Raw genomic sequence first — 27,549 nt, 5'->3', positions numbered from 1 at the left:
ATCAGTCTTCCTTACTTTCTTAACCTTTCTGAGCTTCAGTTTCCTTTGCTGTAAAATGAGGTATTTGTAACATACATACATTGTGAGGATTAAAATATAATGGATGTAAATGGAGAACAGACATAACAAACTGCCTGGCTTTGTGTTTTGTTTAATTAGTACCTGGACTACTGCACCAGTCTTTCAACTGGTGGCCCTTCTCCTATTTTCTTCCTGGTCTAATCCATCCTTTGCACTTTGAATTATCTTTCTAAAACGAGAGGTTGAATCATATCACTTCCTTCTTCTAAAATTTTCAGTGACTCCATGGTGCTAACATATAAAGTCCAAGTTCCTTAGCACAATATTCAAGGCCTTCTATGGGTTTGGCTCCAGCTCTGTTTCCAACTTTATCTTCTACTCAATCTCAGAGGCCTCAAAACTATCCCTAAGCCTGGGATACTCTTTCTCTCATTCTCTAACAAAACTCTTCTATTAAAAAAATTTTAAAAAGCTGCTGACTTTCTGTGATGCCCTGTCAGAACAAATAGCTCTTTCTCCGGACACATTAGTCTGTTACTTTGGTTGAGGCCTAATCTTTGCAGGCCCCATGCTGGAGATGTGCTGGGAACAGAGCTGCATATGATCAGGGCCCAGCTCCCGAGGGCTTGCAGTCAAGCTCCCCCAGACCAGCCGCAAGTTAGCTTATTACTACTTCAAAAGGGGCTCTCCCATTGTATTCATCATCATATTTAGCTTTTTTTGTATAACCAGCAGCTTACATATCTTCCTTCCCGCTACGATGAAGATAACCCTTACAATTTATACCACTCAACAAGAATAAGATTATTTCTTCATCACTTGGTTGCAATTTGTAGGGGGAGAGGAGAATAAGGACGGCATGCTATTCACCTAGCCACCTCTGAGACACTCCTATCCACCTCTTTCCATCAGTGCTGGCACCTTAAGATCTTTCAGCAGCTTCCCTATTGCTCTGAGGATAAAGACAGTCCTAGCCTGGCCTGCAAGGCTCCAGCCTTTTTCAGATCCGAGGCTCCTGCACCCCCTCCATGGCTTCGGCCACACCAACTGGGTTCCAGTTGCCCTGGCCTCTCTTATACTCCAGGACCTTTGGATAGGCTAACTCCTCTGTTTGGAGTGCTCTCTCCACCATCATCCCCTTGCCTAGCATTCAGCACCGTGCAACAGGCCTTTCCACAGATAATCGGTCACCTGTGTTGTCCAGTGTGGTAGCTGCTATTGAGCACTTGAAATGTAGCTGCTTCGACTGAGGAACTGAATTTTATTTCATTTTAATCAATTTAAATTTAAATAGCCACATGTGGATAGTAGCTACCATACTGGACAACCCAAGGCCCTAGATCAACTACTATTCATCCTTTAGATCTCAGCTCAAATACCACTGCCTCGGTCTGACCCACTCAGATTAGGCCAAGGTTCCCTTGTCATATACTCTCCCTGTACCTTTCCTTCAGAGACAAACAGCAAAGTGATGATGTATTATGTGACAGTCCATTAACGTCTGTCTCTTCCATTAGACTGAAGGTTCTAGGGAGGCAGGGACCATGGCCACCCTCAGTGCTGGCACAACACTGCAAGTAGAGATATAGCTCTTCTCAAACTCTGACTCAAGTCAGCCTGGGCAGGGGGTCCGCTTGCATTAACTGCTCAGTGTCAGAACTGAAGTTAAAAGTTTTTTTTTGACAAATCAGACACCTGCAGCAGCTGGAAGGGGGGCAATAGAATTACTTTCTCTCCCTGTTTAAAAAATAGCCCTTAAGGACTAAGGCAAATTGATTCTTCCTTTCCTGAATAAACTAGACATCAAGGCTTTGTTATAAGATCTCCTGGGGAACGTCTGGGTCTGGAGAGGGGAGGAGGAACTATTGCCTTGTTTTCCCATCCTCAGGGGCATGTGTATATTGGCTCCTCTGCTACCTTCACGTGGGCAATGAAATGGCACGGTGCATCTCTCTGTGCCTTAGTTAGTTCTTGCCTAAATTTGAAGCAAAAAGTCTTGATATGTAAAGGCAATCTCACCCCACTCTCATTCCCAGGAATAGTTTCGGAGAAAACCAGGAATGCATCAGGAAAAAGGAACAGGAACTAGTATTTATCAAGCACTTTACTAGGTACCAAAAGCCATGGTAGGTGTTTTCATGCCCAGCACTGTATTAAAATTTCAGAACAAGTGGGCCAGGCAGGGACAGTTATCCCCACTATACAGATGAGAAAAGTGAGCCTCAGCCCCATCTCACACAGATAGTACAGCAAGGGGCAGAGGCTAAAGTCAAGCACAAGTCTGTCTTACTCCAAAGTCTGTGCTATTCCATTAATTCTTACTGCTGCCAGGATTTCTTAGACCAGCAAATTAGATTTGTCCACGATACTGGTTTATTTTTTTCCACAACTTAATATATCTCCATTATTGCCTCCTTTCATTCCTTGCTTTTCTGTTTCTTACTCGAGAACATGGTTGTACCTTGACCTCGGTTGGCTTTAATTGCTTCTTCTGCATCCGATTTTCCCCTCAAAGAGCCTGGTTCTCCATGGGGGAGTGGGGGCTGTGCTGGTTATGCGGAGCTCCAAGCTGGGGCTGGCTATGACCCCAGGGGCCCAGGTCTTTGCTCCCTCTGTCTCTCCTGACATCTTGTGGGCCGAGTATTAAGTCAGAAAGTTAAGAGGTGAGCATTACAATTCTAAGCAGCTTTTTGTCAGACAAAAGGATCAATTTTCATTATGTGAGCGGCTACTTCACTACATGTTATAATGGCTTTGTTGAGCATCCTGAGAACAAACTATCAAGTTCTCAGGATGACATTCTTGGAGTAAAAAAGTACAATTTTAAAACAAAAAGGTCCATTTCTACTCTCTGCCAAATAAAGCTCAGGAGGAGTCTTGCACTCACAGTGCACTCCAGCCCCCTCCCTGCCTGGTTAATCCCAGCACCTCAGCATTGTAAATGGAAACACACAGGAGCAAAGATTTTCGCATTTTTCTATCTATTTGTAATACTCATCTGCCTCCAAACACATTTTTATTTTTTTGCCCGAAGTGAAATTGTCTTTGTTTTCCCTAAAAAACAATTTAGTTTTAACACACCACACACACACACACACACACACACACACACACACACACACACAATTAATGCAGCTGAACACTAAAGAAGGTTACAAGACTTGAGCTCAAAGTAAATGTGTATTTATAATATTAGGTGGTCATTCAATAAAAAGATTATTTCTATCCATATATGTTCATGCACGTATGCCTGTGTATGTATGTATCCATGGAGTATTTTCAAAGAAGGGTTTTCTCCCCCTTACTTCTGGCAGTTTAGGTTTAAAGGTCAGATTTAAACTATCACCATGTTTCACAATGCAATCTGTGCAGTGCCGCGTAATGAAATGGTTCAGTAAAGGTGCTCGTGGAAATTCTTTTAATTAGGTCTAAGGCTTTTCAGTTGTCAACATGAATAAACCAAGAACCAGTCTCTTGCAAACACAAGGCACAAAATACAAATGTAAGTTACCTTTGAAAAGACAGATACACACTTGTAAAAGGAAAGTTATAATGCATGTTTTTTTACAACATATACTTCAATTTTTTAAAAAAAAATACCAACATCTTTCAACAACAAAATGGACTGCAGATCAACAATAAAGCAGTTACTCTATTGCTAATGAACCAGGACACTAATGCTTGCTTCTAATGAAAAGTATTTGGAGGAAGACTAAAGTTATTCATAACTAAAAATGTTTACCAAGAGACTGACTTTCTTCATGAGCAAAAGCCACCTTTCCATTTAACTATAATTAATCCTACAGATCAGCGGTCTTTCACTCAGACATGTGAATGTCCCATAATGACTCCTGCAAATTGAATGATATCGATGAAAAATGCACCAGAATACACTTTTGCCTTTAGCATTATCTGAGGCCCAAACGATGAGCATATCACAGTAGGAACATCATCAAGACTCCTGCTTTTCAAAGCTGTGTTGACAAACTAAACTATTTAGATTTGGAATTCTCAGCTGTCAGCTCAAAGCTGAATCTAGGGATTGAAATTCACAGATGAAAACTGCAAGAAAATGGTAGGTTGCTTTGGGAAGTTGGATTGTATTTGCATTGAGCTTGATGGAAAAAGCAAAACTAAATAAATGATTCCAATCACCACCAATAGTTCAGATTTAGATGGATACAAAGGTGTTCATAAAAGCCAATCAGCTGGCCTGAGACTTGACGTGGAATGGGACAACCCAAATGGAGCAATGGCTGCATGTAATGAACATGTATAATAAATCCATGCATTGATCAACCAATGAATGTATGTCTAGCAAACTCTGAGTTCAGATTCTGACTCAGCTGCTTGCTATTAGCTGGATGTCTTTAGGCATCTTATTTTCTTCTCTTCATTTAACAAAAAAGGGGTAAAGTACCTCCCCTTCCCCTAAGGATTATTATGTAGATTAAATGTCAAGATTTTCAAAGCCTCTCACACAGTACCTGGCACACAGCAGGAGCCTAATAGATGCTGACTATTCTTCCACATTAACCCAACTCCAAAGCCAAAACTACCCAAGCCATTATTTTAGCATAAAAAAGAATAATGGGCTCACAATTAACATTTTCTGGGGCATCAATGACTGAAATGTCACTCATTATGCTAAGCCTAGTGGGTTTATCTAGTGACCCAAACTTATGTGTATTTGGGAGTTAATGAAGTGCTTGGTGTTTACAAAGATAAAAAGCAGGATTCGTCTCAGCAACAATCCTGGGCTGAATGGATATAGATTTCCATGCTTAGGGATGTAGCCAGGCCGGATCCATGGTGGATCACATGGATACATCCACACAGAGTGAGATATCTCCCAAGGGGATCTGGGCATCTCCACCTCCTCAGGGGAGAAAAAAAAACAAAACAAAACAGGAAGGGGGGTGGTGGGAAGTGTGTATAATAGATGTGTTTCACAGTGTCCCTGCTGTGATGAACAACTTGATCCACTTACAGTTCCAAACACATGATGCATAAAAGAGCTGACAGAAATTCAATTCTTGCAAAGAAAAGCATCTGCTCTCTAGTGGGAACGGCCAAATATTAAGCAGTTTTAAGGCAGGGCAAAGACCTAGAGGAGCACACTTCATTATCTAGATAGCCAGAGTCAAAAATGCAGATCACAAATGAACGAAGAAGTAGCCGAGATTCCAAGCATTAATTACCCAGAGTAAAACGATTCAAGTTAAATCTTTGTTACGACAAATATTAAACCCAGCTGTGTTTATGTAGCAGTTGTGAAAAAGAAGGAAAAAAAGAAATCCGTGTATAATATCTGTGAGCTCTGCCAGTTAATTGAATTCGCTGGCAGCACTTCCCCTATCACGAGCCAAACATCCTCAAGGATAAAATGTAGCTTTTAAACAGACCTGGGGAAAACGGAATCAAGAAATTTCAACCAATAAAACACAACTCTTTACTGGTATAAAAGTAAAGTAAAATTCAGTAATGAAAGGAAGGAAGTCTCTTAAACATTTACTGCATTCCAGAGCCTGGAGTTGCGGTTTATTGCTGAGGTCTCTGCTGATGTCCCACAGCGCTCCTGCTCCAGCATCTTTAATTAAGTCCCATAAACTCCCATAAAATACTCGACTGTTGACAAATCATACACACACACACTCAGGGCAAGGCCCACTGGATCACGATGATCCTTTCTTTCCTACATGAAATTTAGAAGTCACGGAGTGGACACTGTCATGGAGAGTGGTCCAACACAGAAGAGAGACCAACAGACAATCCCCTAAAGCATGAGGGACGAATGACTGGATAATGATGATAGGTGATACTGATAAGAATTCTCTTCAGCAAACTGTCCCCTGACCCAAGTCCAATATCAGATTTGGGGTGGGGAGAGCTTGGCTAGATTCTAGGAACCAGAGAAGCAACAAGAGGTTGGGTCCAACATTCCACCCTTAGTCTAGTCATTACCTGACCTAACTACCTTAGTTGATTACCCACTGCCCAAAATATGAAGTCCAGACTTGTTTTTATGACAGAAGACCATTTCCCATCTGGTCCTTCCCATCTACTTCTTTGGTCTCATCTTTTGTCCCTCCCAAACACACACCCTGTGCTCCAGCTGGACTAAACTATTATTCCCTGCCCAAACGCATTATACTTTTGTTCACACCTCCAGCCTCAATGCATTCCATTCCCGCCTCCCAGTATGCTCATCTCTCCTTTTCCAGGAACAGTGACTGTTTTTTGTACATCTTTATGTTCCTATGGTCCAACACACTGAGCACACATCCAGAAACTTTGGCTGGATAAATAATCTCCAATCCTGAACTGGCTATTGATTTGCCCTTTTGGGACACTCTGAACCAGAAGCGTCTGCCCTTTGGGACACTCTGAATGGTTCCTGTGGATAGAAACAAAGTTGCTGGTATAAGTGGGTAGGAGAGCGGCAAGAGATGTGCCAGGAGAGGCAGGCAGAAACTAGATTATAAAAGGCCATATTATGGAACTTGAATTTTACCCAGAGGAAAATGAGGAACCATTAAAGGGTTTTAAGTTGAAGAGTGACATTCATGTTCCAGATTATGCCTTCATTTACAGCAATAGAGAATGGTCTGTGATTGGAGAAGTGGGGGCAATACTGGCAGCCCAGCCTTCTGTTACCTCTTCTACTAACCAGCCAGTGACCTCACTGGGAATAAGGTGCATGTCTTAATCATCTCTGCATCCATTATACCCAATACAAAGCCTGACACATAGTAGGTGCTCAGGGAATGCCTGTTTTGGTTTCTTTTGTCTTTTCTGGCTTTACTGAGGTCTAACTGACAAATAAAATTATACATATTTGAAGTGCACAAGGTGATGATTTGATAAATGTATATATTCTGAAATAATCATCACAATTAAGTTAATTAACATATTCATCACTTCACACAGTTACTTTTTCTTTGTATGTGATAAGGACACTTAAGATCTACTCTCTTAGCAAATTTCAAGTATGCAATAGAGTATTACTAACTACAGTCACCATAATGTACATTAGATCCTTGGAACTTATTCATGTTATAGTTTGTAACCTTTGACCAACATTTCCCCATAGGAAATACCTGTTGAATGAATAAACATTCTATTAGAGAATACTAACAATATATGTTTTAACGTGGCAGAAGGATCAATTCCACAAGGGTACTAAGTCTACAAGGCCTATACACATAAAGAGTTACATAAGATACTCAAGACAGTCACAGCCCGCCCATCTCCCCACTCGGCATTTTTCTTCCTATTGGGATTTTAAGAATGGGTTTTTTGCAAGGTTTACTATTAGCTCAGACATTTCCCGGGCCAGACTACTAAGCCAGACAGCCTGTGATGTCTGGTCCCTTGCTTCTGGGATTAAATGCATTGTTGACTCACAAGGTAGGATGGCACACCAGCACCTAGGAGGCCCTGGAGCAGCATCTCTAGAGTCTGAGGTTTCCGGGCCTTGGAAAAAACATGGCATAGAGAAGGTCCAGCCAACAAAGCTGTTAGCAATGGCCTAACAAAGCAAGGCCATCTCTGAGCAGACTGCTCTCTCTCCAACCAGCATGCTAAGCGGGGGTACTCCAGAGGAGAGGCAGCAAGCAGGCTCTGGGCTTAACTTGAATCTGGGCCCTCCCGAACCAGTTTCGCCTTTGGACTCCCACAGACAGTCAGCTACATGGTATAGCCCAATTTTAATGTGATTTGAACCAGTCCTGAGGTCGCAATTAAACAAGATGCTGTCATTCACTCAGTGAAAATTTACTGAGTACATGCTATATATTTAACTCTGGGGCAGATATAAACGTAAAGAAGGAAGAGTTTTTAGTCCCTACCCTAGAGGGGTTGGAAGAGAGGACACAAGAAGACAAAAATAATTCCGATATAACATGACGAGTGCTGTAACAGAAGGATGTGTCATGTGCTTTGAGAATACAAAGGATAGAGCAATCAACTACTGAGGGAGGGTCAAGGAAGACTTTACTCTAGAAAGACCAGAAAACTGATTGGAGTTAGAAGAGACTGAAGACAGGAATGTAATTAGGAAGCCATTGTCCATTTCCCAGTGTCACAGCACAGAAGAGAAGTACAGGGTCCAAATGACTGCTGGGCCTCACACAGGTGACTGGGATAGCTACACATGCATATAGTTTCCACCAAAAAAAAATTATATGAATTTTAAACAATTTTTCAAAAGTAGGTGCTAACTTTCATGTTACTGATAAAAGTGAAAACTGGTATAATCTTTTGGCAGAGGTGGTGGTATTAAAAAGTATGTATCAAAAGCCTTAAATTTTTATATAAATTTTTATATGATTCAGAAATTCTACTTCTAGCAATTCATGGAATTCAAGTAAATGATATAGAGATTTAGCTACAAATATGTCCATCATACTGCTGTTTAAAAGAATACAAAACTTGGGGGACTTCTCCGGTGACTCAGTGGTTAAGAATCTCCCTGCTAATGCAGGGGACATGGGTTCAAGCCCTGGTCTGGGAAGATCCCATATGCCGCAGAGCAACTAAGCCCATGCGCCACAACTACTGAGCCTGCGCTCTGGAGCCCACGAGCCACAACTACTGAAGTCCATGTGCCTAGAGCCGTGCTCCGCAACAAGAGAAGCCACCGCAATGAGAAGCCTGCACACCGCAACAAAGAGTAGCGCCCGCTCGCTGCAACTAGAGAAAGCCTGTGAGCAGCAACGAAGACCCAACACAGCCAAAAACAAATAAATAAATAAATATATTAAAAAAAAAAAAAAGAATGCAAAACTTGAAATTATCAGGTCAAATATATTATGGTATATATCCATACAATGAAATGGTAGTTCACACATTAAAAGGTATGAATTTTAATGATTAAAATGGTCACAATAATATCAATGGTTTTCCTTTTTTTTTTTTTTTTTTACTGTGTTGCAGAGTAATGAATGTATCATACTTTGTAAACCAGTATTATATGTATATTATGTATATTTAAGAGTTTCATGAATTGATGCTTACCCATATTATTTGAGATATACTCTGATATTCCTTGTTCAACTCCATTTAAAAAAATGCTTGCTGTGACCCACTAAGTTGATTTTATGGTTTCACTAATGGGTAACTACTTGCAATTTGAAGAAATCCATTTTTAGGGTGTAAAGTAAAATCCCAATGGCATTTAGTAATCATGACCAAAGAGTCAAAATGCTTGGCACTCAATTTACCCAGTAAATTGTAGCTGTAATGTACACTGAATTTCTCCTGTCTCTTTTAAAAAGGGAACTCTGATCTTTGCAGATCTTTGCTTTTCCAGATACCTGTACAAAGTGAAGAGTCAAATGTTGAATAAATGAGTTTTCCAAGATCTAGAGTTCAAAGCAGATTGCATATTTTGCTCACTCTTTCATTCATTCACTCATTCCACAAACATTCATTGAATGCCCCTGTGAGTCATGCATTGTGTCAGGGCTGTGTTCACAACCATGTAGAGCCCAAATGCTTAGGAGGGGAAAGAGTTATGATATAGTACGTGGTATAAAAGAAGTATGGGAAAAATGTTATGAAATCCCAGTGCCAAGCTGTGGAAGCATCACAGAAGTGACATTTGAGGAGTGCCCTATAGAGCAAATAGGTTTAGCCAAGCAGAGAAGGAACGGTATCCTAACCAGAGGGAATAGCATGGAAAGAAGCATAGAGATGTGAAAGAGCATGAGGCCTTGGGGAATGGGATCACTCTCCTAGTGGCTGGGAAACGGGGTATGAGTAGTGAAGTGATGCAAGATGAGGCTGAGAGGTTGCCTGGGGTCAGCGTCCAGCTTGTGAAGAAGCTTGGATGCAGCACAGAAGGACTGGAAACTACTCTGGCCTGGGGCACTGTAGGTGCTCTGTATACAGTATCTTTCTCCCCTTACCGTCTCCCCCTTCTCACACCAATGAAGACTGCTCAAGATGGTTTCTCTCTCTTCACATGCTTAGAAACCTCTTGGATATCCCTCAAAAATTCCACCAAGGAAGAACAAGAAGTTTAAGTGATTTAAAATGCATCATTAAGTCATTTGTGATCTTTTTATCCAAAGAATATGGAGAAGAAAGAGAAACTACAGTCCTGAAGACATACAAACCATAAAGCCAAAAGCCAAGATTCAAGTGTTTCAGGAGAGAGGAGGAAAGATGATTTTTCCATCATAAAACTAGTAATAATCATATCACAGAAAATTTAGAAAATGAGAGAAAAAAATGTTAACTCATAACTTTACTATCCTAATATACCACTGTTGATAATTTGGAAGTTCTTTTAAAAATCTTACTTCTGAGTATCTGGCTGTTTTCCTTAATTATAGTCATGGTAGATATATCATTCAATATTCTGCTTTTTCCACTGAATTGTATCCTTAGCATTTCCTGTGTTGCCCACATTCTTCATAACCATCATTTTTAGTGACTGTATGGTACAGTCCATTGAATAGCAGTGGAACAGATCACCTTAAACGCTCCCCTTAATTTTGGATATTAAGGTTGTTTCCAACTTCAGTTAACATAAACAATGTTATTTGGTTAGGTGGCTTTCTCCATTTAGAAGTTTTTGCCAGAAAAAAAACCTTAAAAGTAGAATTATTGAGTCAAAAGGGAATACGTATTTTAATGTCCTATTACATATATCACCACATAAGAAAGGCTGATTTAGAAGAGCATCAATCAGGTTACAGAAAGCATGAAGTAAAAGAAAGGAGAGTGTAAGCAGATGGTAAAGGTCTCCGCTTACATGTGCATACACAAAAACCTGTGAGTTTCAGGCCAAAGAATATTAGAAAGGGCCCCGACTGAGCTCTGGGAAATCAGTGATGAGGTGTGGTATGTTCACCTCACTGGAAGCCTGGAAGCGTCTGAGCTCTCTTTCGCCAAGCTTTTAAAAAGCCCTACAAATCTTACCCGTTGGCTAAACAGTGTATACTTAACACTCTTGAAGGAACAAGAGATGTTCTTTAAATTTTAAGAGAGAAACAGATGAAGAGTGCTTGGTTAAATGGCTGCGGAGGGAGGGACATTATGTTTCTGTTCAAAGCATCCACATGGGCTTGAGATAAACATCAGCAACGAAGACCCAATGCAGCCCAAAATAAATAAATAATAAATAAATTTATTAAAAAAAAATGAAGTATGTAAACAGGCCTTTACACCAATAAATGATGGACTATTCTTGCCATATTCCTTCCCCCAAATCCATAGCTAGGGAACAATACAATATTGTCAGTGAAAGCAATACATTTGCAAGTTTCATGGAACCCAGCAAAGTACAACAGTATTAACCTTGCCAACTCCCTTTTTTTTTTTTTTTTTTAATGGTACAAAAAGCTAACTGAGATAAGATTACAAAATTTAAGACTAAATTGTCTAGGTAACTAGTAGAAAGCCAGAGCCACCCTGCCTCCAAAGTTACCCCTTAACCCATGTTCATAAATCATGTGAAAATCAGCTGTTCTGAAAGCTAATCAATATTAGAACTTCCTTTTTAAAATTAATTTCCAAGTCCTCTTCCTTTTTAAAATTTACTTTATCAAGTCAAAACTAATATACAATAGAATGCATATATTTAAAAAGCACAGTTCAATGAGTTTTGACAAATATATACATCTGTGTAACCATCACCACAATCAAGAAATAGAACATTTCCTTCACCTCAAAATGTTCCTTCCTGCCCTTTTCAATCAGTTCCTGCCTTCTCCATCCCAGGCCGAGGCAACCACTGGCCTGCTTTCACCCACTGTAGAGTAGTTTTCTCTCTTTTAGATTTTAAATACATGAAATCATATAGTACATTCTCATGTGTCTGGCTTTTTTTGCTCAGTGTAATATATTCAAGATTCATCCATGTTGTTTTGTGTATCACAAGTATGTTACAATGTATAATGACTCATGTAGTAAAAAGTAGGGATAAAACATATTGTTTATCCATCTATCAGCTGATGGACATTAGGATTATTACCAGGTATTGTTTACTGCGAATAAAGCTGCTATAAACACTCATGTACAAACCTGTTTGGATATATATTTTCATTTCTCTTGGATAAATACCTAGGAGTGGGGTTATAGGGTTATATTGCTGGTGTACATTTAACTTCAGAGAAAACTGCCAAACTGTTTTCCAAAGTGGTTGTACTGTTTTATGCTCCCATTACCAGTGATGAAAGTTTCAGATCGGTTGTTCCACATCCTTCCTAACACTTGTTATTGTCAGTCTTTAAAAAAATTTTTTTAAGTCAGGTATGACTTACACACAGTAAAATTTACCACTTTTGGTGGCTAGTTTTATGAATTCTGAAAGATGCATATAGCCATGTAACCATCCCCACAATCAAGATATAGAACAGTTCCATCATCCCCCCAATTTCCCTTGTACCCCTTTATAGTCAGTGCTCCTCCCACCCCCTGCTCCTGACAACCACTCATCCGATTTCTCTCGCAACAGTTTTGCCTATTCCAAAATGTCAAATAAATGGATTATTTCACTTAGCATAATGTGAGATTCATCCATTTTGTTGGATAGATCAGTACTTAGTTTCTTTTGATTGCCAAGTAGTACTCCATTTTACAGGCATACCACTGTCCTTCACCAGTTGAAGGACATCTGGAATGTTTCCAGTTTTTGGCAATTATGAACAAAGCTGCTAAAAACATTCACGTACATGTGTTTGTGTGTACATAAGTTTTCATCTTCTTGGGTGCATACCTAAGACTGCAATTACTTGGTCACATAGTAAACATTTGTTTAAGATACTCATTTATAAGAAATGCACAGTCTTTTTATTTTAGCCATACCACTGGGTATATAGCAGTACCTTCCTTGTGGTACCAATTTACACCCTCATGGAGCATCTTTCCCTGTGCTTATTGGCCATTTTTTGTTTTTTTTTCTCTCCAAATCCTTCCTTTAATGTCAGGTAGTGCTTCAACCTAAACACACACAGGATACATACTGTAGAGAAAACGGACCTGAGGGCATCCGAGTCATGCACGGTGTGGTAGGTAAAAACCTTGGCCCAATGCAAAGGAGCAGTCAAGGGCCTGGAAGAAGGATGGTACTCTCTTTCCCCTCTCCATTTCTCTTTCCTACTGGGCTTAAACTAAAGTTTGTGGAAGAGAAAGAGCTTTCAATTAGTGGAACCAATGAGGCCCCAGGGCCTTGGAGGGTAGATTTGCTTGTACAGTATTACAAAATATATTTAAGAAAAAAACAGCCCAGGCCTCCCAGCAGCCCAAGTGTCAGCTGGTCCAGCGGCCCGACCTCTACATGTAGGTGTTGGACAGGGAAGGGGAGAGAGTGATTGCTGGGCACTGGTGTCAGTTCACGATGGAGCAGCATAAGATTTTCCCCGCCCTGTGAACGTGTACATAAACATAGCCCCCTGCCCTCAGCCCTGCTCTGCTGCAAGGAAGCCACTCAGAGTAAGTGACAGCTGGGCACGAAGTGTTCAGTTAAGACCAGTTATGGGGTCTAGTGCAGTGAAGTCAGTCATTCATTTAGGACCTATTTTCACACAGGGGCAAGGAAAAACCAGAAACTTCTATCTCACCCTTTAAACTGGGACATTCCAACCTACACAATTACCTGTAACGTGTCTCAGCTCAAAACAGGCCTTAGCTTCTGCTAAGGTTTGAAGTATGGAAAACATACAGTGCGGCTCTTCTCTTGGTCCAAGCTCTAGCTTTTGGCAAGACTGTTGCAGAAGATTTCTAATTGAGAGGCAGAAGCATCTGCGGTGAGGAAGGCAGCTATTGAAGGAATTCCAGGAGCCTGAGACTGAGTTTGCAGAGCTGAGGGCTATCAGTTTCCTTTTCTACTGGCATCTTCTTCCTTCAGAGCAAACTTCCTCTTTAGGACCTCAGAGATAAGCACGGCAGGGTCTTCCTCCCTCAATAAACTCCAGTTCAGGTCTTGGCTCTGCTTCACCCGGTGGAAGTCCTTTAGGATACCCATCATGTCTGCAAAGCTGCTGGCCTTGGACAGAGAGACGCAGTCATCTTCTTCAGACGAGCGGCAGGTAGCTTTGTGTTCCGGTTTGCAACATTCAGGGCTGGCAGAACAAAGCAGGGGGACTGATGGAAGCTCAGGGACCTGTACCTTGGTCTCCTCGGTGATGTCACTAATGACAAAGGAAGTTGTAGAGTGGAATGAGGATCCAAAACAAGGTAAGGGAGAAGAGACATTTGAACTTCCTGCATCAGCTGCCACTATTTTAGCAATCTGGCTGCGCCGGTGGCTCAGCTCATCCTGCAGCTCTTTGGTGCAGCTAAGGGCTGGCAGGGCTGGCTTCTTCAAGGCCAGAAGCCTCTCCTCCAACCCACGCAGTTTGGGCACTGAGGCATTGCGCTGAATGACGATCAGAGGGCTGGGCTTCCAGGTGTGCCTCAGGGGGCGTGTATCGCTCCTGACCAGGGCATAAGTCTCCTCTACATCTGCAGCAATCCAGGCGATGTCAGCCAGAGTAGGGACTGGGGGTACATCCCTCAGACACAGGTCAGAGATGTTGGGCAGGGTCTCAAAGGTTGCCCGGGGACATGGCTTCAGGGGCAGGTTGGTCCCGATTCTTCTCACTACACTTCGAGCAGCTCCATGCGGCTTGTTTTGCCAGATTGGGATGGTCACATTGGCCTCCATTCCTGACATTTCAACTGGCCCCTGCACTTGAAGGACAAGGCAGCCACAGGGCAGCTCTGGAGGCTTGGGGTGGCAGGAGGCATGAAGCCTTAATATCAGGCCATCTTAAGAAACACCAGACTTATCTTCCTCACGGCCCCTCCTACCACAGCCTTATTGGCCATTTGAATATCTTTTATTGTTGAGTGTCTCTTCAAGTCTTTTGCCTACTTTTTAATTGGGCTGCTGTCTTATTATTCAGTTCAAGGGTTCTTTATATATTCTGGGGAAAAAGTCCTTTTGCAGATATAAATATCGAGAATATTTTCTCTCAGTCTGTGGCTTGCTCCTTCATTTTTAAAATGGCGACTTTTTTTTTGGCTGCATTGGGTCTTCGTTGCTGTGCGCGGGCTTTCTCTAGTTGCGGTGAGTGGGGGCTACTCTCTGTTGCGGTGCGCGGGCTTCTCATTGCGGTGGCCTCTCTTGTTGTGGAGCACAGGCTCTAGGCGCGCAAGCTTCAGTAGCTGTGGCACATGGGCTCAGTAGTTGTGTCTCGAGGGCTCTAGAGCGCAGGCTCAGTAGGTGTGGTGCATGGGCTTAGATGCTCCGCAGCATGTGGGATCTTCCCGGACCAGGGCTCGAACCCATGCCCCTTGCATTGGCAGGCAGATTCTTAACCACTGCGCCACCAGGGAAGTCCCTGTGTTTTATGTCTTAGCTAAGAAAACTTTGCCTACCTTAAGTTCATGAAGATTTTCTCCTATCTTTTCTTCTATTCATTTTATAGTTTTTGCCTCTAAGTTTAGGTCTATAATCCATTTTGGGCTAATATTTGCAGGAGGTAAAAGTCAACACTCATTTTTTTCCATATAGATACCCAGTTCTTCCAGTAGCATTTGTTGAAGCAAACTATCCTTTCTCAATTGAATTACTTTGGCATGTTTGTTGAAGATCAATTAACCATTTATGTGTGGGCCTAATTCTGAACTATTTATTCTGTTCTACTGAACTCTATGTTTACCAACAATGTTGATCTACATTTACTATAACTTTATTGGAAGTCTTAAAAGTAGGTAATATAAGTCCTACAACTTTGTTCTTTATAAACATTGTTTTGGCTATTCTAGATCTTTCGCATATTCATGTGCATTTTAGAATCAGCTCAAGTTGTTTTTTTTTTAAAGCCATCTGGAATTTGGGCTGGGATTATATTGAATCTATAGATCAATTTAGGAAAAATTAACATCTTAAAAATATTGAGTCTTCCAATCCAAAAAGTGGAGTATCTCTCCATTTGTTTAGGTCTTTTAAATTATTTTCTGAGAAATGTTTTATAGCTTTCAGTATACAAATCTTGCACATATTTTGTTAAATGTATTCCTAAGTATTCTGTGTTTTGTATGCTATTTAAAATGGTACTTTAAAATATTCCATTTTTCAATTGCTCATTACTAGTATATAGAAGTACATTTGATTTTTGTATACTAACCTTATCCTGTACCTTTGCTAAATTTGTTTATGAGACCCCCTTTGGATTTTCCATATACATGATCATGTTGTCTGAATAAAGACAATTTTTCTTCCTTTTTTCTAACCTTTAGGGCTTTTATTTCTTTTCCTTGTCTTATTGAGTGGTTAGAACCTCCAGTACAATGCTGAATAGAAATGGGAAGAGCAAACATCCTTTTTTTGTTCTCGTTCTCAAGGGGAATGCATTCAGTCTTTCACCATGAAGTATGATGTTAGCTGTAAGTTCTTCCTAGATGCTCTTTATCACTATGAGGATACCTAGGTTTGCTAAGAGCTTTTATCAAGGACAGATGTTGAATTTTTCCTAAAATACTTTTTTGGCTTATGTTTTGATATAGTTTTCCTTTTTTAGTCTGTTGATATGGTAAATTACACTGATTTATTTTCAAATATTTAACCAATCTGTACACACTTGATCATGATATATTATCCTTTTTATATATTGCTGGATTCAATTTGCTAATATTTTGTTAAAGGTTTTTACATCTATATTTATTAGGTATATTGGTCAATATTTTTTTTTCTTGTAAATTCTTTGTTTGATTTTCATGTCAGGGTAATGCTGACCTCCTAAAATAAGGTGGAAGGTGTTCCTTTCCTCTCTATTTTCTGAAAAAGTTAGTGTAAGATGTATCCTAAAATATATGATAGAATTAATCAGTGAAGCTATCTGGGCCTGGAGTTTTCTTTGTGGGAAAGTTTTAATTACAAATTCAAATTTCTTTAATAGAAACACTACTATTTTTCAATTTTCTATTCCTTCTTCAGTCACTTTATGTAATTTGTGTATTTCAAGGCATTTGTTCATTTCATCCAATTTGTCAAAATTATAGGCATCAAATTGTTCCTAATACTCTCTTCATTCTTTTTTTCTGTTTCTCTTTTTCAAAAAATATACATTTTGGAATATTCTTAGATTCACAGAAAAGTTGCAAAGATAGTAGAGAGAGCGCCCAGATACTCCTCACGCAGTTTCAGTTTCCCATATCTTACATTACCATGGTGCATTTGTCAAAACTAAGAAACTGACATTGGTACATTATTATTAACTAAACTCCAAACTTTATTGTGATTTCACCAGTTTTTCCATTAATGCGTCTTTTCTATCCTAGAATCCAATCCAGAATTCCACACTGCATTTAGTTGTCATGTCTCCTTAGTCCCCTCTGGTCTGTGACAGTTCCTCAGTCTATGTTTTTTATGACCTTGATAGATTTCTTTAAAAATTAAAAAAAAATTTTTTTTTTTTATTTTGGCTGCACTGCGCGGCATGCGGTATCTTAGTTCCCCGACCAGGGATTGAATCCGTGCCCCCTGCAGTGGAAGCACGGAGTCTTAACCACTGGACCGCCAGGGAAGTCCCTGACCTTGACAGTTTTGAGAAGTACTGGTCAGGTATTTGATAGAACGTCCTTCAATTTGAGTTTATCTGAAGGTTCTGTCATGATTTTACTGGGTTTCTGGAAAGAATAACACAAAGGTGACATATCCTCCTCATCACATCATATCAAGTTTACAATGATATTCACATGACATCACTTGGTTAAGGTAGTTTCTGCCGTTTCTCCACTAAAGTTACTCTTTTTCCCTTTATATACACTAGTTTTGGAAGTGAGTCACTAAGTCCAGCCCACACTCAAGTGTGGGGTGTGTGTGTGTGCGTGTGCGTGTGTGTGTGGTACGGACACAGAGATTAAGCTCCTTCTCCTAGACAGGACAATATCTACAGATATTAATTTGAAATTCTTCTATAAGGAAGATTTGTCTCTTCTCCCCTACCAATTCTCTTCATTAGTGTTTGTATGGTATATCTTCTCTACCCTTTTACTTTTCATCTGACTCTTTAAAGTGGAATTCTTGTAGACAGCATATAATTGGGTCTTACTTTTAAAATATAATTTAATAATCTCCAATAAGTGGAGTATTTAGGCCATGTACATTTAATGTAATAATCACTATAGCTGGGTAACTCTATCATCTTGCTAACTTTTCTATTTGTTCCATCTGTGTTTGGTTCCTTTATCCTTCCCGCCTCCAAAATCTTTTGGATCTTCAATATTGGCTTATTAGCTATATATCACTGTCTTATTTTTTTTTCCTTAGCGGCTCTTCTAAGGTTTACAATATACATTTTTTAAATTTTTATTTATTTATTTTTGGCTGCGTTGGGTCTTCATTGCTGTGCATGGGCTTTCTCTAGTTGTGTCGAGCGGGGGCTGTTCTTTGTTGCAGTGTGCGGGCTTCTCATTGTGGTGGCTTCTCTTGTTGCAGAGCACAGGCTCTAGGCGCGCAGGCTCAGTAGTTGTGGCTCGTGGGCTCTAGAGTGCAGGCTCAGTAGTTGTGGCACACGGGCTTAGCTGCTCTGTGGCATGTGGGATCTTCCCAGACCAGGGCTCGAATCTGTGTCCCCTGCGTTGGCAGGCGGATTCTTAACCACTGTGACACGAGGGAAGTCCTACAATATACATTTTTAACTTAATAGTCTACTTTCAAATTATATTATACCAGTTTACATGTAATTTAAGAACCTTAAAACAGTATACTTCCATTCTCCCCCTGTCCTTTGTCCTACTGTTGTCACACATTTTACTTCTACGTACAGCACATAATACACTGATATTATTTAAATTCTCAATTATCTTTTATAGAAATTAAAAATGAGAAAAGAAGTCTCTTACATTTACCCACATATTTACTACTCCTGGCACTCTTCACTCCCTTATTGTCCAAGTTTCTCTATGGTATTTTTCTGCCACGTGAAGAACCTCCTTTAACACTTCTTGCAGTGCAGGTCTGTTGACAATGACTTCTTTCACTTTTTATTTGTCTGAAGAAATTTTAATTTTGCCTTTATTTTTGAAGGATATTTTCACTGGATATAGATTTCGAGGTTGAAGAAAAATTTTCTTCATTACTTTAAAAATGTCATTCCAGTATCTTCTGGTTCATGTTGTTTCTTACAAGAAGTCTTCCGCAATCACTTTTTTCTTTTACATAATGTGTCTTTCTTCTTTAGCTAATTTTAAACTTTTCTTTGTATCACTTGTTTTGAGTAATTATCATGATGCACCTTTGTGTGGTTTTGTTTGGGTCTATTATGCTCGACGGTCATTGAGCTTCCTGGAACTCTGAGTTTATTGTTTTCATCAAAACTGAAAAAAAAATTGGCTATAATCTCATTAAATATTTTTTCTGTCTCTCTCCACCCTCCTCTCCTTCTAGGATTCTAATTACATGTATGTTAGTCCTCTTGATATTGTGCTATGGGTCCTCCAGGTTCTGTTAACCTTTTTTCAGTCTTTTTCCTTTCTATGCTTCATAATGGATAGTTTTTATTGCTATGTCTTTGAGTTCATTGATCATTTATGCTGTAGTGTCTAATATCCTTTTAATCCTATCAGTGAAATTTTCATTCCAGGGATTATATCTTTCACTTCTAGATATTCCCTTTCATTCATTCTTTTTATATCTTCCATTTCTCTCCTCATGTAGTTCAAGTCTTCCTTTAAATTCATGAGCATACTTATAACTTTTATAATGTCTGTCTTAAGGTTCTCATCTGCTAATTCCATCATATCTGTCATTTTTGAGTTTGTTTCTGTTAACTAATTTTTCTCTTTGTTACGGGTTACATTTTTCCTGATTCTCAACATGTCTAGTATTTTTTTTTTAACATCTTTATTAGAGTATAATTGCTTTACAATGGTGTGTTAGTTTCTGCTTTATAACAAAGTGAATCAGTTATACATATACATATGTTCCCATATCTCTTCCCTCTTGCATCTCCCTCCCTCCCACCCTCCCTATCCCACCCCTCTAGGTGGTCACAAAGCACCGAACTGATCTCCTGCTGCTATGTGGCTGCTTCCCACTAGCTATCTATTTTACGTTTGGTAGTGTATATATGTCCATGCCACTCTCTCACTTTGTCCCAGCTTACCCTTCCCCCTCCCCGTATCCTCAAGTCCATTCTCTAGTAGGTCTGCATCTTTATTCCCATCTTGCCCCTAGGTTTTTCTGACCTTTTTTTTTTTTTTTTTAAGATTCCATATATATGTGTTAGCATATGGTATTTGTTTTTCTCTTTCTGACTTACTTCACCCTGTATGACAGTCTCTAGGTCCATCCACCTCACTACAAATAACTCAATTTCGTTCCTTTTTATGGCTGAGTAATATTCCATTGTATATATGTGCCACATCTTCTTTATCCATTCATCTGTTGATGGACACTTAGGTTGCTTCCATGTCCTGGCTATTGTAAATAGAGCTGCAATGAACATTTTGGTACATGACTCTTTTTGAATTATGGTTTTCTCAGGGTATATGTCCAGTAGTGGGATTGCTGGGTCGTATGGTAGTTCTATTTTTAGTTTTTTAAGGAACCTCCATACTGTTCTCCATAGTGGCTGTATCAATTTACATTCCCACCTGCCTAGTATTTTTTTTGATAGGATGCTAGATACTGTGAATGTTACATTGTTGGGTGTCAGATTTTGTTGTCTTTTTTAAAAGAGGGTTGAAGTTTACTTTGACAGGTTAATTTTCCTGTATATCAGGTTGATCCTGATAAGGCTTAAAAAGAAATGGTTTTGTTTAAAAGTTTTTACTGAAGTTTAACATACATACATACATACATAAAAGTACACATTATCATTTGTGTACAGCTTGATAAATTCTTGCCCATGTACTTGGCACTCAGATCAAAAGCCAGCACATTACCAGCATCACAGAAGCTCTGTCTTGTGTTCCTCAAGGCTTGATTTTAAGCTGTGTGAGGGCAGGGCTAAAATCATCTTTACTCTAGAGCTAATTTAGACTACTACACCAAGGCATGGCCTCCTGGGGTCTCTAACGATTGCCTGAGTGATCAACAAGATCTTACTCTGGCTGGCTGGAGCCTGAATGACTCCTACTCTTAGGAGCTCCCCTCTACACATGGGCAGATCAGCCTACAGAAGATTAGTGAAGAGGACTCAATTCAGATTTTTGCTGAGTAGCTCCCTCCTATCTGGTGCTCTGACCCACAGATTTAAACCACCTCTCCCTCAAACCCAGATCTCTACCCCCTTGATTCAGCAAGATTGTGTGCTTTGCTGGGGAGTCCCCTCTGGCAACAGGGTCCAGAAAATGCCTCAAGGCAGAAAGCCAGGGGGATCCTGGGCCTCATCTCAGTTGCTTCCTTTCTCTCAGGGATTATATTCCCGCACTGCTTGTTGTCCAATATGTGAAAACAGCTGTTTTCATATTTGCCCAGAGTTTTATTTGTAAATGGAGGGAGGAGAAATTCAGTTCCAATTATTCCATCATGGCTAGTAGCAGAACAAAGGCCTCTTTTAATAAAATTTCCAGCATGGATGCCATGTTTTGCAAGATTTCATCTACCAAAATAACCCAATCCATATGTCCCTTCCATCCTTCCATCTATCTATTCAGTGGCTGCTACATCCCTCGGAAACAAAGATGAATAAAACTTGATTCCTGCCCTCAAAGAACTCACAATTAAAAGAGAAAGCCGGAAATGTGTAATAAATTATACCGCTGGATGGTAAGTATAATTTTATAAGCAATATAAAGGTTTGTGAGGACAAAGAGAAAGGTACGGTCAAATCTACTTGGAGAGGTCAGGGAAGGTTTTTACAGACTTAGGTTTAGCCTAAGTTTTGAAAAATGAGTTTCACTTTTCATTAGTGATTGACAGATGGGGTAGGACATTTGGGACAAAAGAAACTGTATGCGAAGTATAAAGTTATGAAACAACATGTAAGCTTGGGAGAACTATTGATTCCAAACACCTATAACATAGGGTTTGAAGCAGGAACAGAAAAGAGCTAAAGTTATGAGAAAAAAATGGGAGGATCCTATCATAAAGGAGGGCCCTGCATGCCATGCTAACCATCATTTGCATCCGTAATTCATCATCATTGACTACCACCTACAGAGCTCATAGGATAACTGCTTTATACATATTATATTCATTACATTTAATTCTCACAACCACATCTTATAAGGAAACTAAGGCTCAGAGAGCTTACATAATTTTGCCCAAGATCACATGATTAGTAAGTGAAGAAGCCAGAATTTAAACAAAGGTCTGATTCCAAAGCCAACAAAAGGAACCTGCCTCTAATCTATAGGCACTGGGAAGTTATAGAAGGATGTTTTTGTCTTCAGAACTTGTTTTTTGTTTTTAAAATCATATTCATTGATGAAATGGTTTTCAGTAGGAAGAAATAAAGTTAAATTTATGTTTTAGAAAGGGCTCTCTAGTATATGAGGAAGAAGGGCTGGAGTCTGAAGAACCAGTTCAGAGGCTGCTGGAAACAGTACAGGAGAGAAATAAGAGCTTGGATTAGGCGGTGTTTAGGAGGGATGGAGACAAGGATTTGGGAAAGTTTAAGAAGCAGAATCTGTCAGATGCAGTAAACAAGTAGCTTTGGCAAAAGGGGAGATTGTGAGGTCAATTGTGGACATGCTGATACACTGAAAGGACCTGGTCCTGTACCACGAGTAGAGGATGCAAAGGTGTACCGGACAAGATTTCCCCTCTCAAGGACTTGACAGCTCATGTAGCCTCAATGAAGGCAAGCACCTTTCAACACTAGATGGTGTGGACATCATCAGCGCCCTGTGCTTCAGCCCCAACAGATACTGGCTCTGCTGCCACAGGCCCAGCATCCAGATCTGGGACTTGAAGGGCAAGGTCATTGTAGATGAACTGAAGCAACAAGTTATCAGTACCAGCAGCAAGGCACGGCCGCCCCAGTGTGACTCTCTGGCTTCGTCTGCTGTTGGCCAGACTCTGTTTGCTGGCTACACGGACAACCTGGAACAAGTGTGGCAGGTGACCATCGACACCCACTAGAAATATATGGCAGAGCTTTAAAAATAAAAAATTGGTTTTCTGAGCTAAAAAAAATCAAATCTATGAATTCCACTGAAACACAGTAAGTACTATATTGACCATATTCCCTCCTCACTACTATCTTGGAATCTTTGATGAGTCTAAAGCCCCATTCTGGAAACAACTGCTGTGGAACATTCTCAACCCTCCACAAACCAGCTTGCAAATGGGAGGTCCTTTTCATGTGGGCTGAGAACTGTTAGGACATGGAGGGAACCAACCGTCCTCTAACTCTGGCTGTAATTATTGACAATGATTTTATTAAGAACAAATGTAGCACCATTTATCAAACACTGACAACAAGTGAGCACGGTGTCAAGCATCTGATGAACACCCCCATCTCATTTACCTGCCACAACGATCTAATGACAGGCTTAGCAGTCCTCTTTTGAGGATGGGAAACTGAAGCTCAGAGAGGGAAAATAACTTGCTCAAGTTTCCTTGGTTCCCTGAGGCTACCTCACCGATGGTTTGAAAGGCATCTTGGAATGTGCCATCTTCAGGAAGCCTTCATTACCCTCTCCCTGGGCTCCTCTGTGCCTGATTCCTATTTTCTTTGTGGCCCCTGTTATGCTATACCCTGAGATATACGTGATTCACATGACTGTTTCCCCCACTGGAATATGCTCTTTGAAGGAAAGGACTAGATCTGCTTCATCTTCGCTGTTCGATGCCCAGCCCTGGCTCAGAGCACTGCATATGGGATAGTCAGTCCATTCCATGGTTTCTGAGCCATCAGTCACTCATCTTGGGCTGCCTGGGGCCCCTGGCCATTCCTTGTACTTCAAGTACCCCAGGCTCACTTGCCACATATATTCAGCACTTGCAAGGTCCATACCTAAGACACCCATGACTTAAAGGGAGAACTTTTCCACTGAAAGGGAACCGGAATAGGAAGCTCAAACTCCTTGGACCAAAAAGAACTCAAATTACAGCCCAGAGGCCCTGAGACACCAACCACATACCCTGTCCTGACATGATCAACAGCAAACCTCATAGGGTCTGGCACTTTTATTTCTCCTACGCTGTCATCTCTCTCTGCCTCAGAGTGGGACCGTGTACACGGATTGGAGACAGCACGGGCTGGGTGTCATCCAGACTAGGCTCCAATCACAGCTCTGCCCCCACCAGCCGTATGATCTGTGGCAAGACATGTGCTCCCTGAGGTTCTTTTCTCCCTCACCTACTCCATGGGGTTAGGATGCCAACTGAATGAGACCCCGAATGCAGAAGGCACCTAGGGGGCAGTGGGGCTCGGGGGGTCTGTGGAGTGACAGAGTTGGGTTCACTTCTTGGCTCCCCCTCTTTTTAGCTCTGTGGGTAAAGAGAGGATAAGAAAAACACCTTCCTCAGAGTTGTGTGAAGAGTAAATGGGAAGTCAGTGATGAGTGTTTAGCACATAGAAGTCAATGAATTGTAGCCACTGTTTAATCATGGCACAAATGACACATCCTTACAGAACACAAAGGACCCCCCAAAATCTCACAGTGAGTTAAGAGCAGAGGAGTCTGAAACCCTGCTGCAAACCATTCACCAACAAGCAGCGATCTCTCCCAGACAGCTAACCCCCAAGTGCCACTGGGACTCCTGGCAGTAATGCAGCGGCAGTGGCCACCTGCCACCATGCAAGCCCAGCCCCACATCGGCACACACGGCCAGGAACACCCACTCCTTCCAGTCTGGAAGCCAGTGTGACTTTACAGACTTTCTCGCAAGCAGAGTTATGGAGGCCAAACCACAAACATCAGAACTGTACTTCCCAGGGAACCCCGACCCCCCTCATTCGTATGAACAATGGGGGAGGCTGGGTCTACTTCGAATAGCCACCCACAAGGCAGCTCTGAGTGGCAACATGAGACAGGTGTGTGGTCAGATGTCAGTGTGGCAAATGTGGCAGCCAGTTGCTTTTCGCTAAATAGGCCCACCTTCTGTCTAGACCTGAGGTAACTAAGAAAGATCTAGGGCACGCGGAGCCACATTCAGAGCACTGGCAGCAGATACCCTGCTGCGTGGGAAACAGCTGCGTTTGATGATGGCACAGGAAGAAAAATGTAGGTCTGAAGTGCCCCAAATTGCTCACACTGAAGCCCTTCCACCTGCCTTCAGTGGGGTTACCCCGGGAGGCTGTCCTGCTCTCTGGACACGGCAATGGCAATGAGGATGGCAAGACCCCCAGGCTCCACAGAAAGAGGGGCCGTCTAGACCCTGGGGCCACTTCAGATGAGGGTTATGAGAGCAAAACAAGACTAAAAAAATGAACCACCTCCCAACTTGCTTCACTGAGACAAAGGTTCCAGAGGTAACAGAAACCAACCGCAGTTCTTAGGCCACAGGAAAACCACAGCTGTATCCATCCCTCCTCCTCCCCAAAGGCATGTTCCCGTCCACTGCATGAGCTCCCGGGAGTCAGAACTCAAGAGCTCATTACCCACCACATCATTTGGGAGGCTCTGGAGGTCATCAAAGGGGGTTTCCAGGGTGTTGGTGTCCACATTCAGAATCACGACATCATCCAGGGCCATGTTTCTGACTTTCTGCAAGTAAGAAAAAAATCCAGAAGAGAAAATCATTGAAGCCCCACGAAGACACAGATACTTCTCTGGCTTTCTCTGGGAAAGGGGAGTAAGGAAGAAAAGTGACATTTGACAAAGGTATACTCCGTGGCAGGCTCAATGCCAGGCAGTTCACATGTGTGAGGCCATTTAACTGTCACAAAAACTCTGAGAGCTTGTATGGTCATCCCCAAGCCCCAGGAGTGGAAAGGGTTTCAGAGACTAAGTTAACATGCCCTAGGTCACACAGCTAGGGGGAGAGATGTTTATACCCCAACATTATTTCTTTCCCTATATTTTCAAATTAAAGAAAAAAAAAAGAAGAAGAAGAAGCTGAAGTCTAAACCTCTGGCTCCAGGAACTCTGATGTACAGCAATAGGGTCTTATGACAGCCCCATTCAATCCATCCCCTCTCATTTACCAAAGACCACCTGCCCATCTCTGTCGGATCTTGGCATTTTTGGGTATGGAATACGTGTACAGCCTAGTGTTAACACATTAACATTTCTCTTTAACATTAAGTAGAAAGGTCACACTTTCAAATTGGTTCCATTTTCCATAGAAATCCAGCTAGTGAATCATGGCTCCGAGGCTCTGGCCATAACCCGTTATTCTACTGGTACAGTAATAGGAAGGGTAAGGGAGACTTGTGCCTACTAGGTGTTCGTGTTTGGTGAGAGGATGAAGGTACAGTATGGAGAAAAGAAGAACCCACCATCTGGCAGCAACTGTCCATTGTCTGTAGAAGTATAAGACTGTATGTAAGCTAGTTTTCAATCACACTGTTTACCCACCGCTAGAATCCATCTCTACTTTCCTCCTGCCTACCTACCACTTCCAATCTCATTCAATCCTCTTACCCCATCATATATCAAAGCTCATTTCTTTAGAGTCTAGAACTTTCATTTTGTCCTGATTAAGCAGAAAGACCCTATAATTTGTGGTCCAAACTGGGACACTTGTGGATGTGAAAGAGCATATTACACCAGGGCAGCAGCATAAGACAGGCTAAGTGGTGACCCTATGTAGAAGGGGTCAGTTTCATTGTTAGCCACCCTCTGAGCTACTGGGTACGACTGTGCAGGTGTGCACTGCCTAAGCACGCCCAGCCAGCCAAGGTGAGGCTGAGATCGGCCAACCCATGTGCTTGCTGAGTGGCAACAGTTGAAGGCGGGGGTGGGTGCTGGTGGAGGGAGGGAATGAGGACGCCTTTTCCTAATTCATCCAAGAGCACTGTATAGGTTAGCGATGGAGCTGGACGTCCCAATGGCTGCTTAAGCCTAAGTTTGCTAATGCCCTGGAAATGGGCAACAATTAAAGTGTAGTAGATGCCTACTAGTGCTTGCTCTATGTTTTACTTACTAATTCTCATTTAATGCTTATCAAATCCTGCAAGGTACACACCATTACCTTCCTTTTAGGTAACTTGAGGAAAATGAGGTTCAGAGAGGGGAGGTGAGAGGCAGAGGTAACACAGCACCGGCCACCTCCACAGCTCATGTTCTTGCACTGCACCTCAACCTCTTCGTCATCAGACACCCCCAGTGAAACTGACCTCTGCCACCCTTGTCGCTCTGAGCCCTAGCACCCCTTTGCCTGCCTGCCTCCCCCTGCTGGGGTGTGGGTTCCCTCAGGGGCTCATCAGTTTGGTTCAGCACTGCATAATAACCAGCACCCAACAAAATGATTGGCACTTGGTAAGGGCTCATTAATATTGGTTGATGTTTGTTGTCTCAAATCCCAGCCTCTAGGACAGAATTTCGTACCTAAGCAAACATTTTGAGATTCTTCCCAGCAGGCGGGTTGGAACCATGCTGGTCAGGGTTGAAATGACACTCCCAGAGGGCAGGATCCTGGAACCCATCTGCTCAACAAGACCAGGAGCCTCAAATTTCTTCTGCTGTTGA

General features: G+C 41.4%; 2 protein-coding genes across 6 annotated transcripts in view; both read right to left on the bottom strand.

Annotated features, from left to right (window-relative positions):
• DENND1A (DENN domain containing 1A) overlaps positions 1–27,549 on the bottom strand; it is a 542,621-nt gene that overhangs the window by 153,806 nt on the left and 361,266 nt on the right. For all 4 annotated transcript variants that reach the window (XM_061199955.1, XM_061199952.1, XM_061199953.1 and 1 more), the window contains exon 12: positions 25,522–25,623. In XM_061199955.1, coding sequence (XP_061055938.1) covers positions 25,522–25,623 — 102 coding nt within the window. The remainder of the gene's footprint in view (positions 1–25,521; positions 25,624–27,549) is intronic.
• Positions 13,704–14,686, bottom strand: LOC133098232 (mitochondrial fission regulator 1-like). Of its 2 annotated transcripts, XM_061200979.1 has the most exons (2): positions 14,233–14,686; positions 13,996–14,162 (listed from the first exon to the last, which is right to left on the bottom strand). In XM_061200979.1, exons 1-2 carry the CDS (start codon positions 14,684–14,686, stop codon positions 13,996–13,998), a joined length of 621 nt encoding a protein of 206 aa, XP_061056962.1. The 2 variants fall into 2 exon arrangements, with proteins under 2 accessions (XP_061056961.1, XP_061056962.1); XM_061200978.1 differs by having other exon boundaries at positions 13,704–14,686.

Source organism: Eubalaena glacialis, chromosome 9 (assembly GCF_028564815.1).
Source record: "Eubalaena glacialis isolate mEubGla1 chromosome 9, mEubGla1.1.hap2.+ XY, whole genome shotgun sequence".
NCBI classification, from domain to species: Eukaryota; Metazoa; Chordata; class Mammalia; order Artiodactyla; family Balaenidae; genus Eubalaena; species Eubalaena glacialis.
The sequence above is the reverse complement of the archived record's forward strand: the minus strand, read 5'-3'. Positions and strand labels throughout refer to the sequence as shown.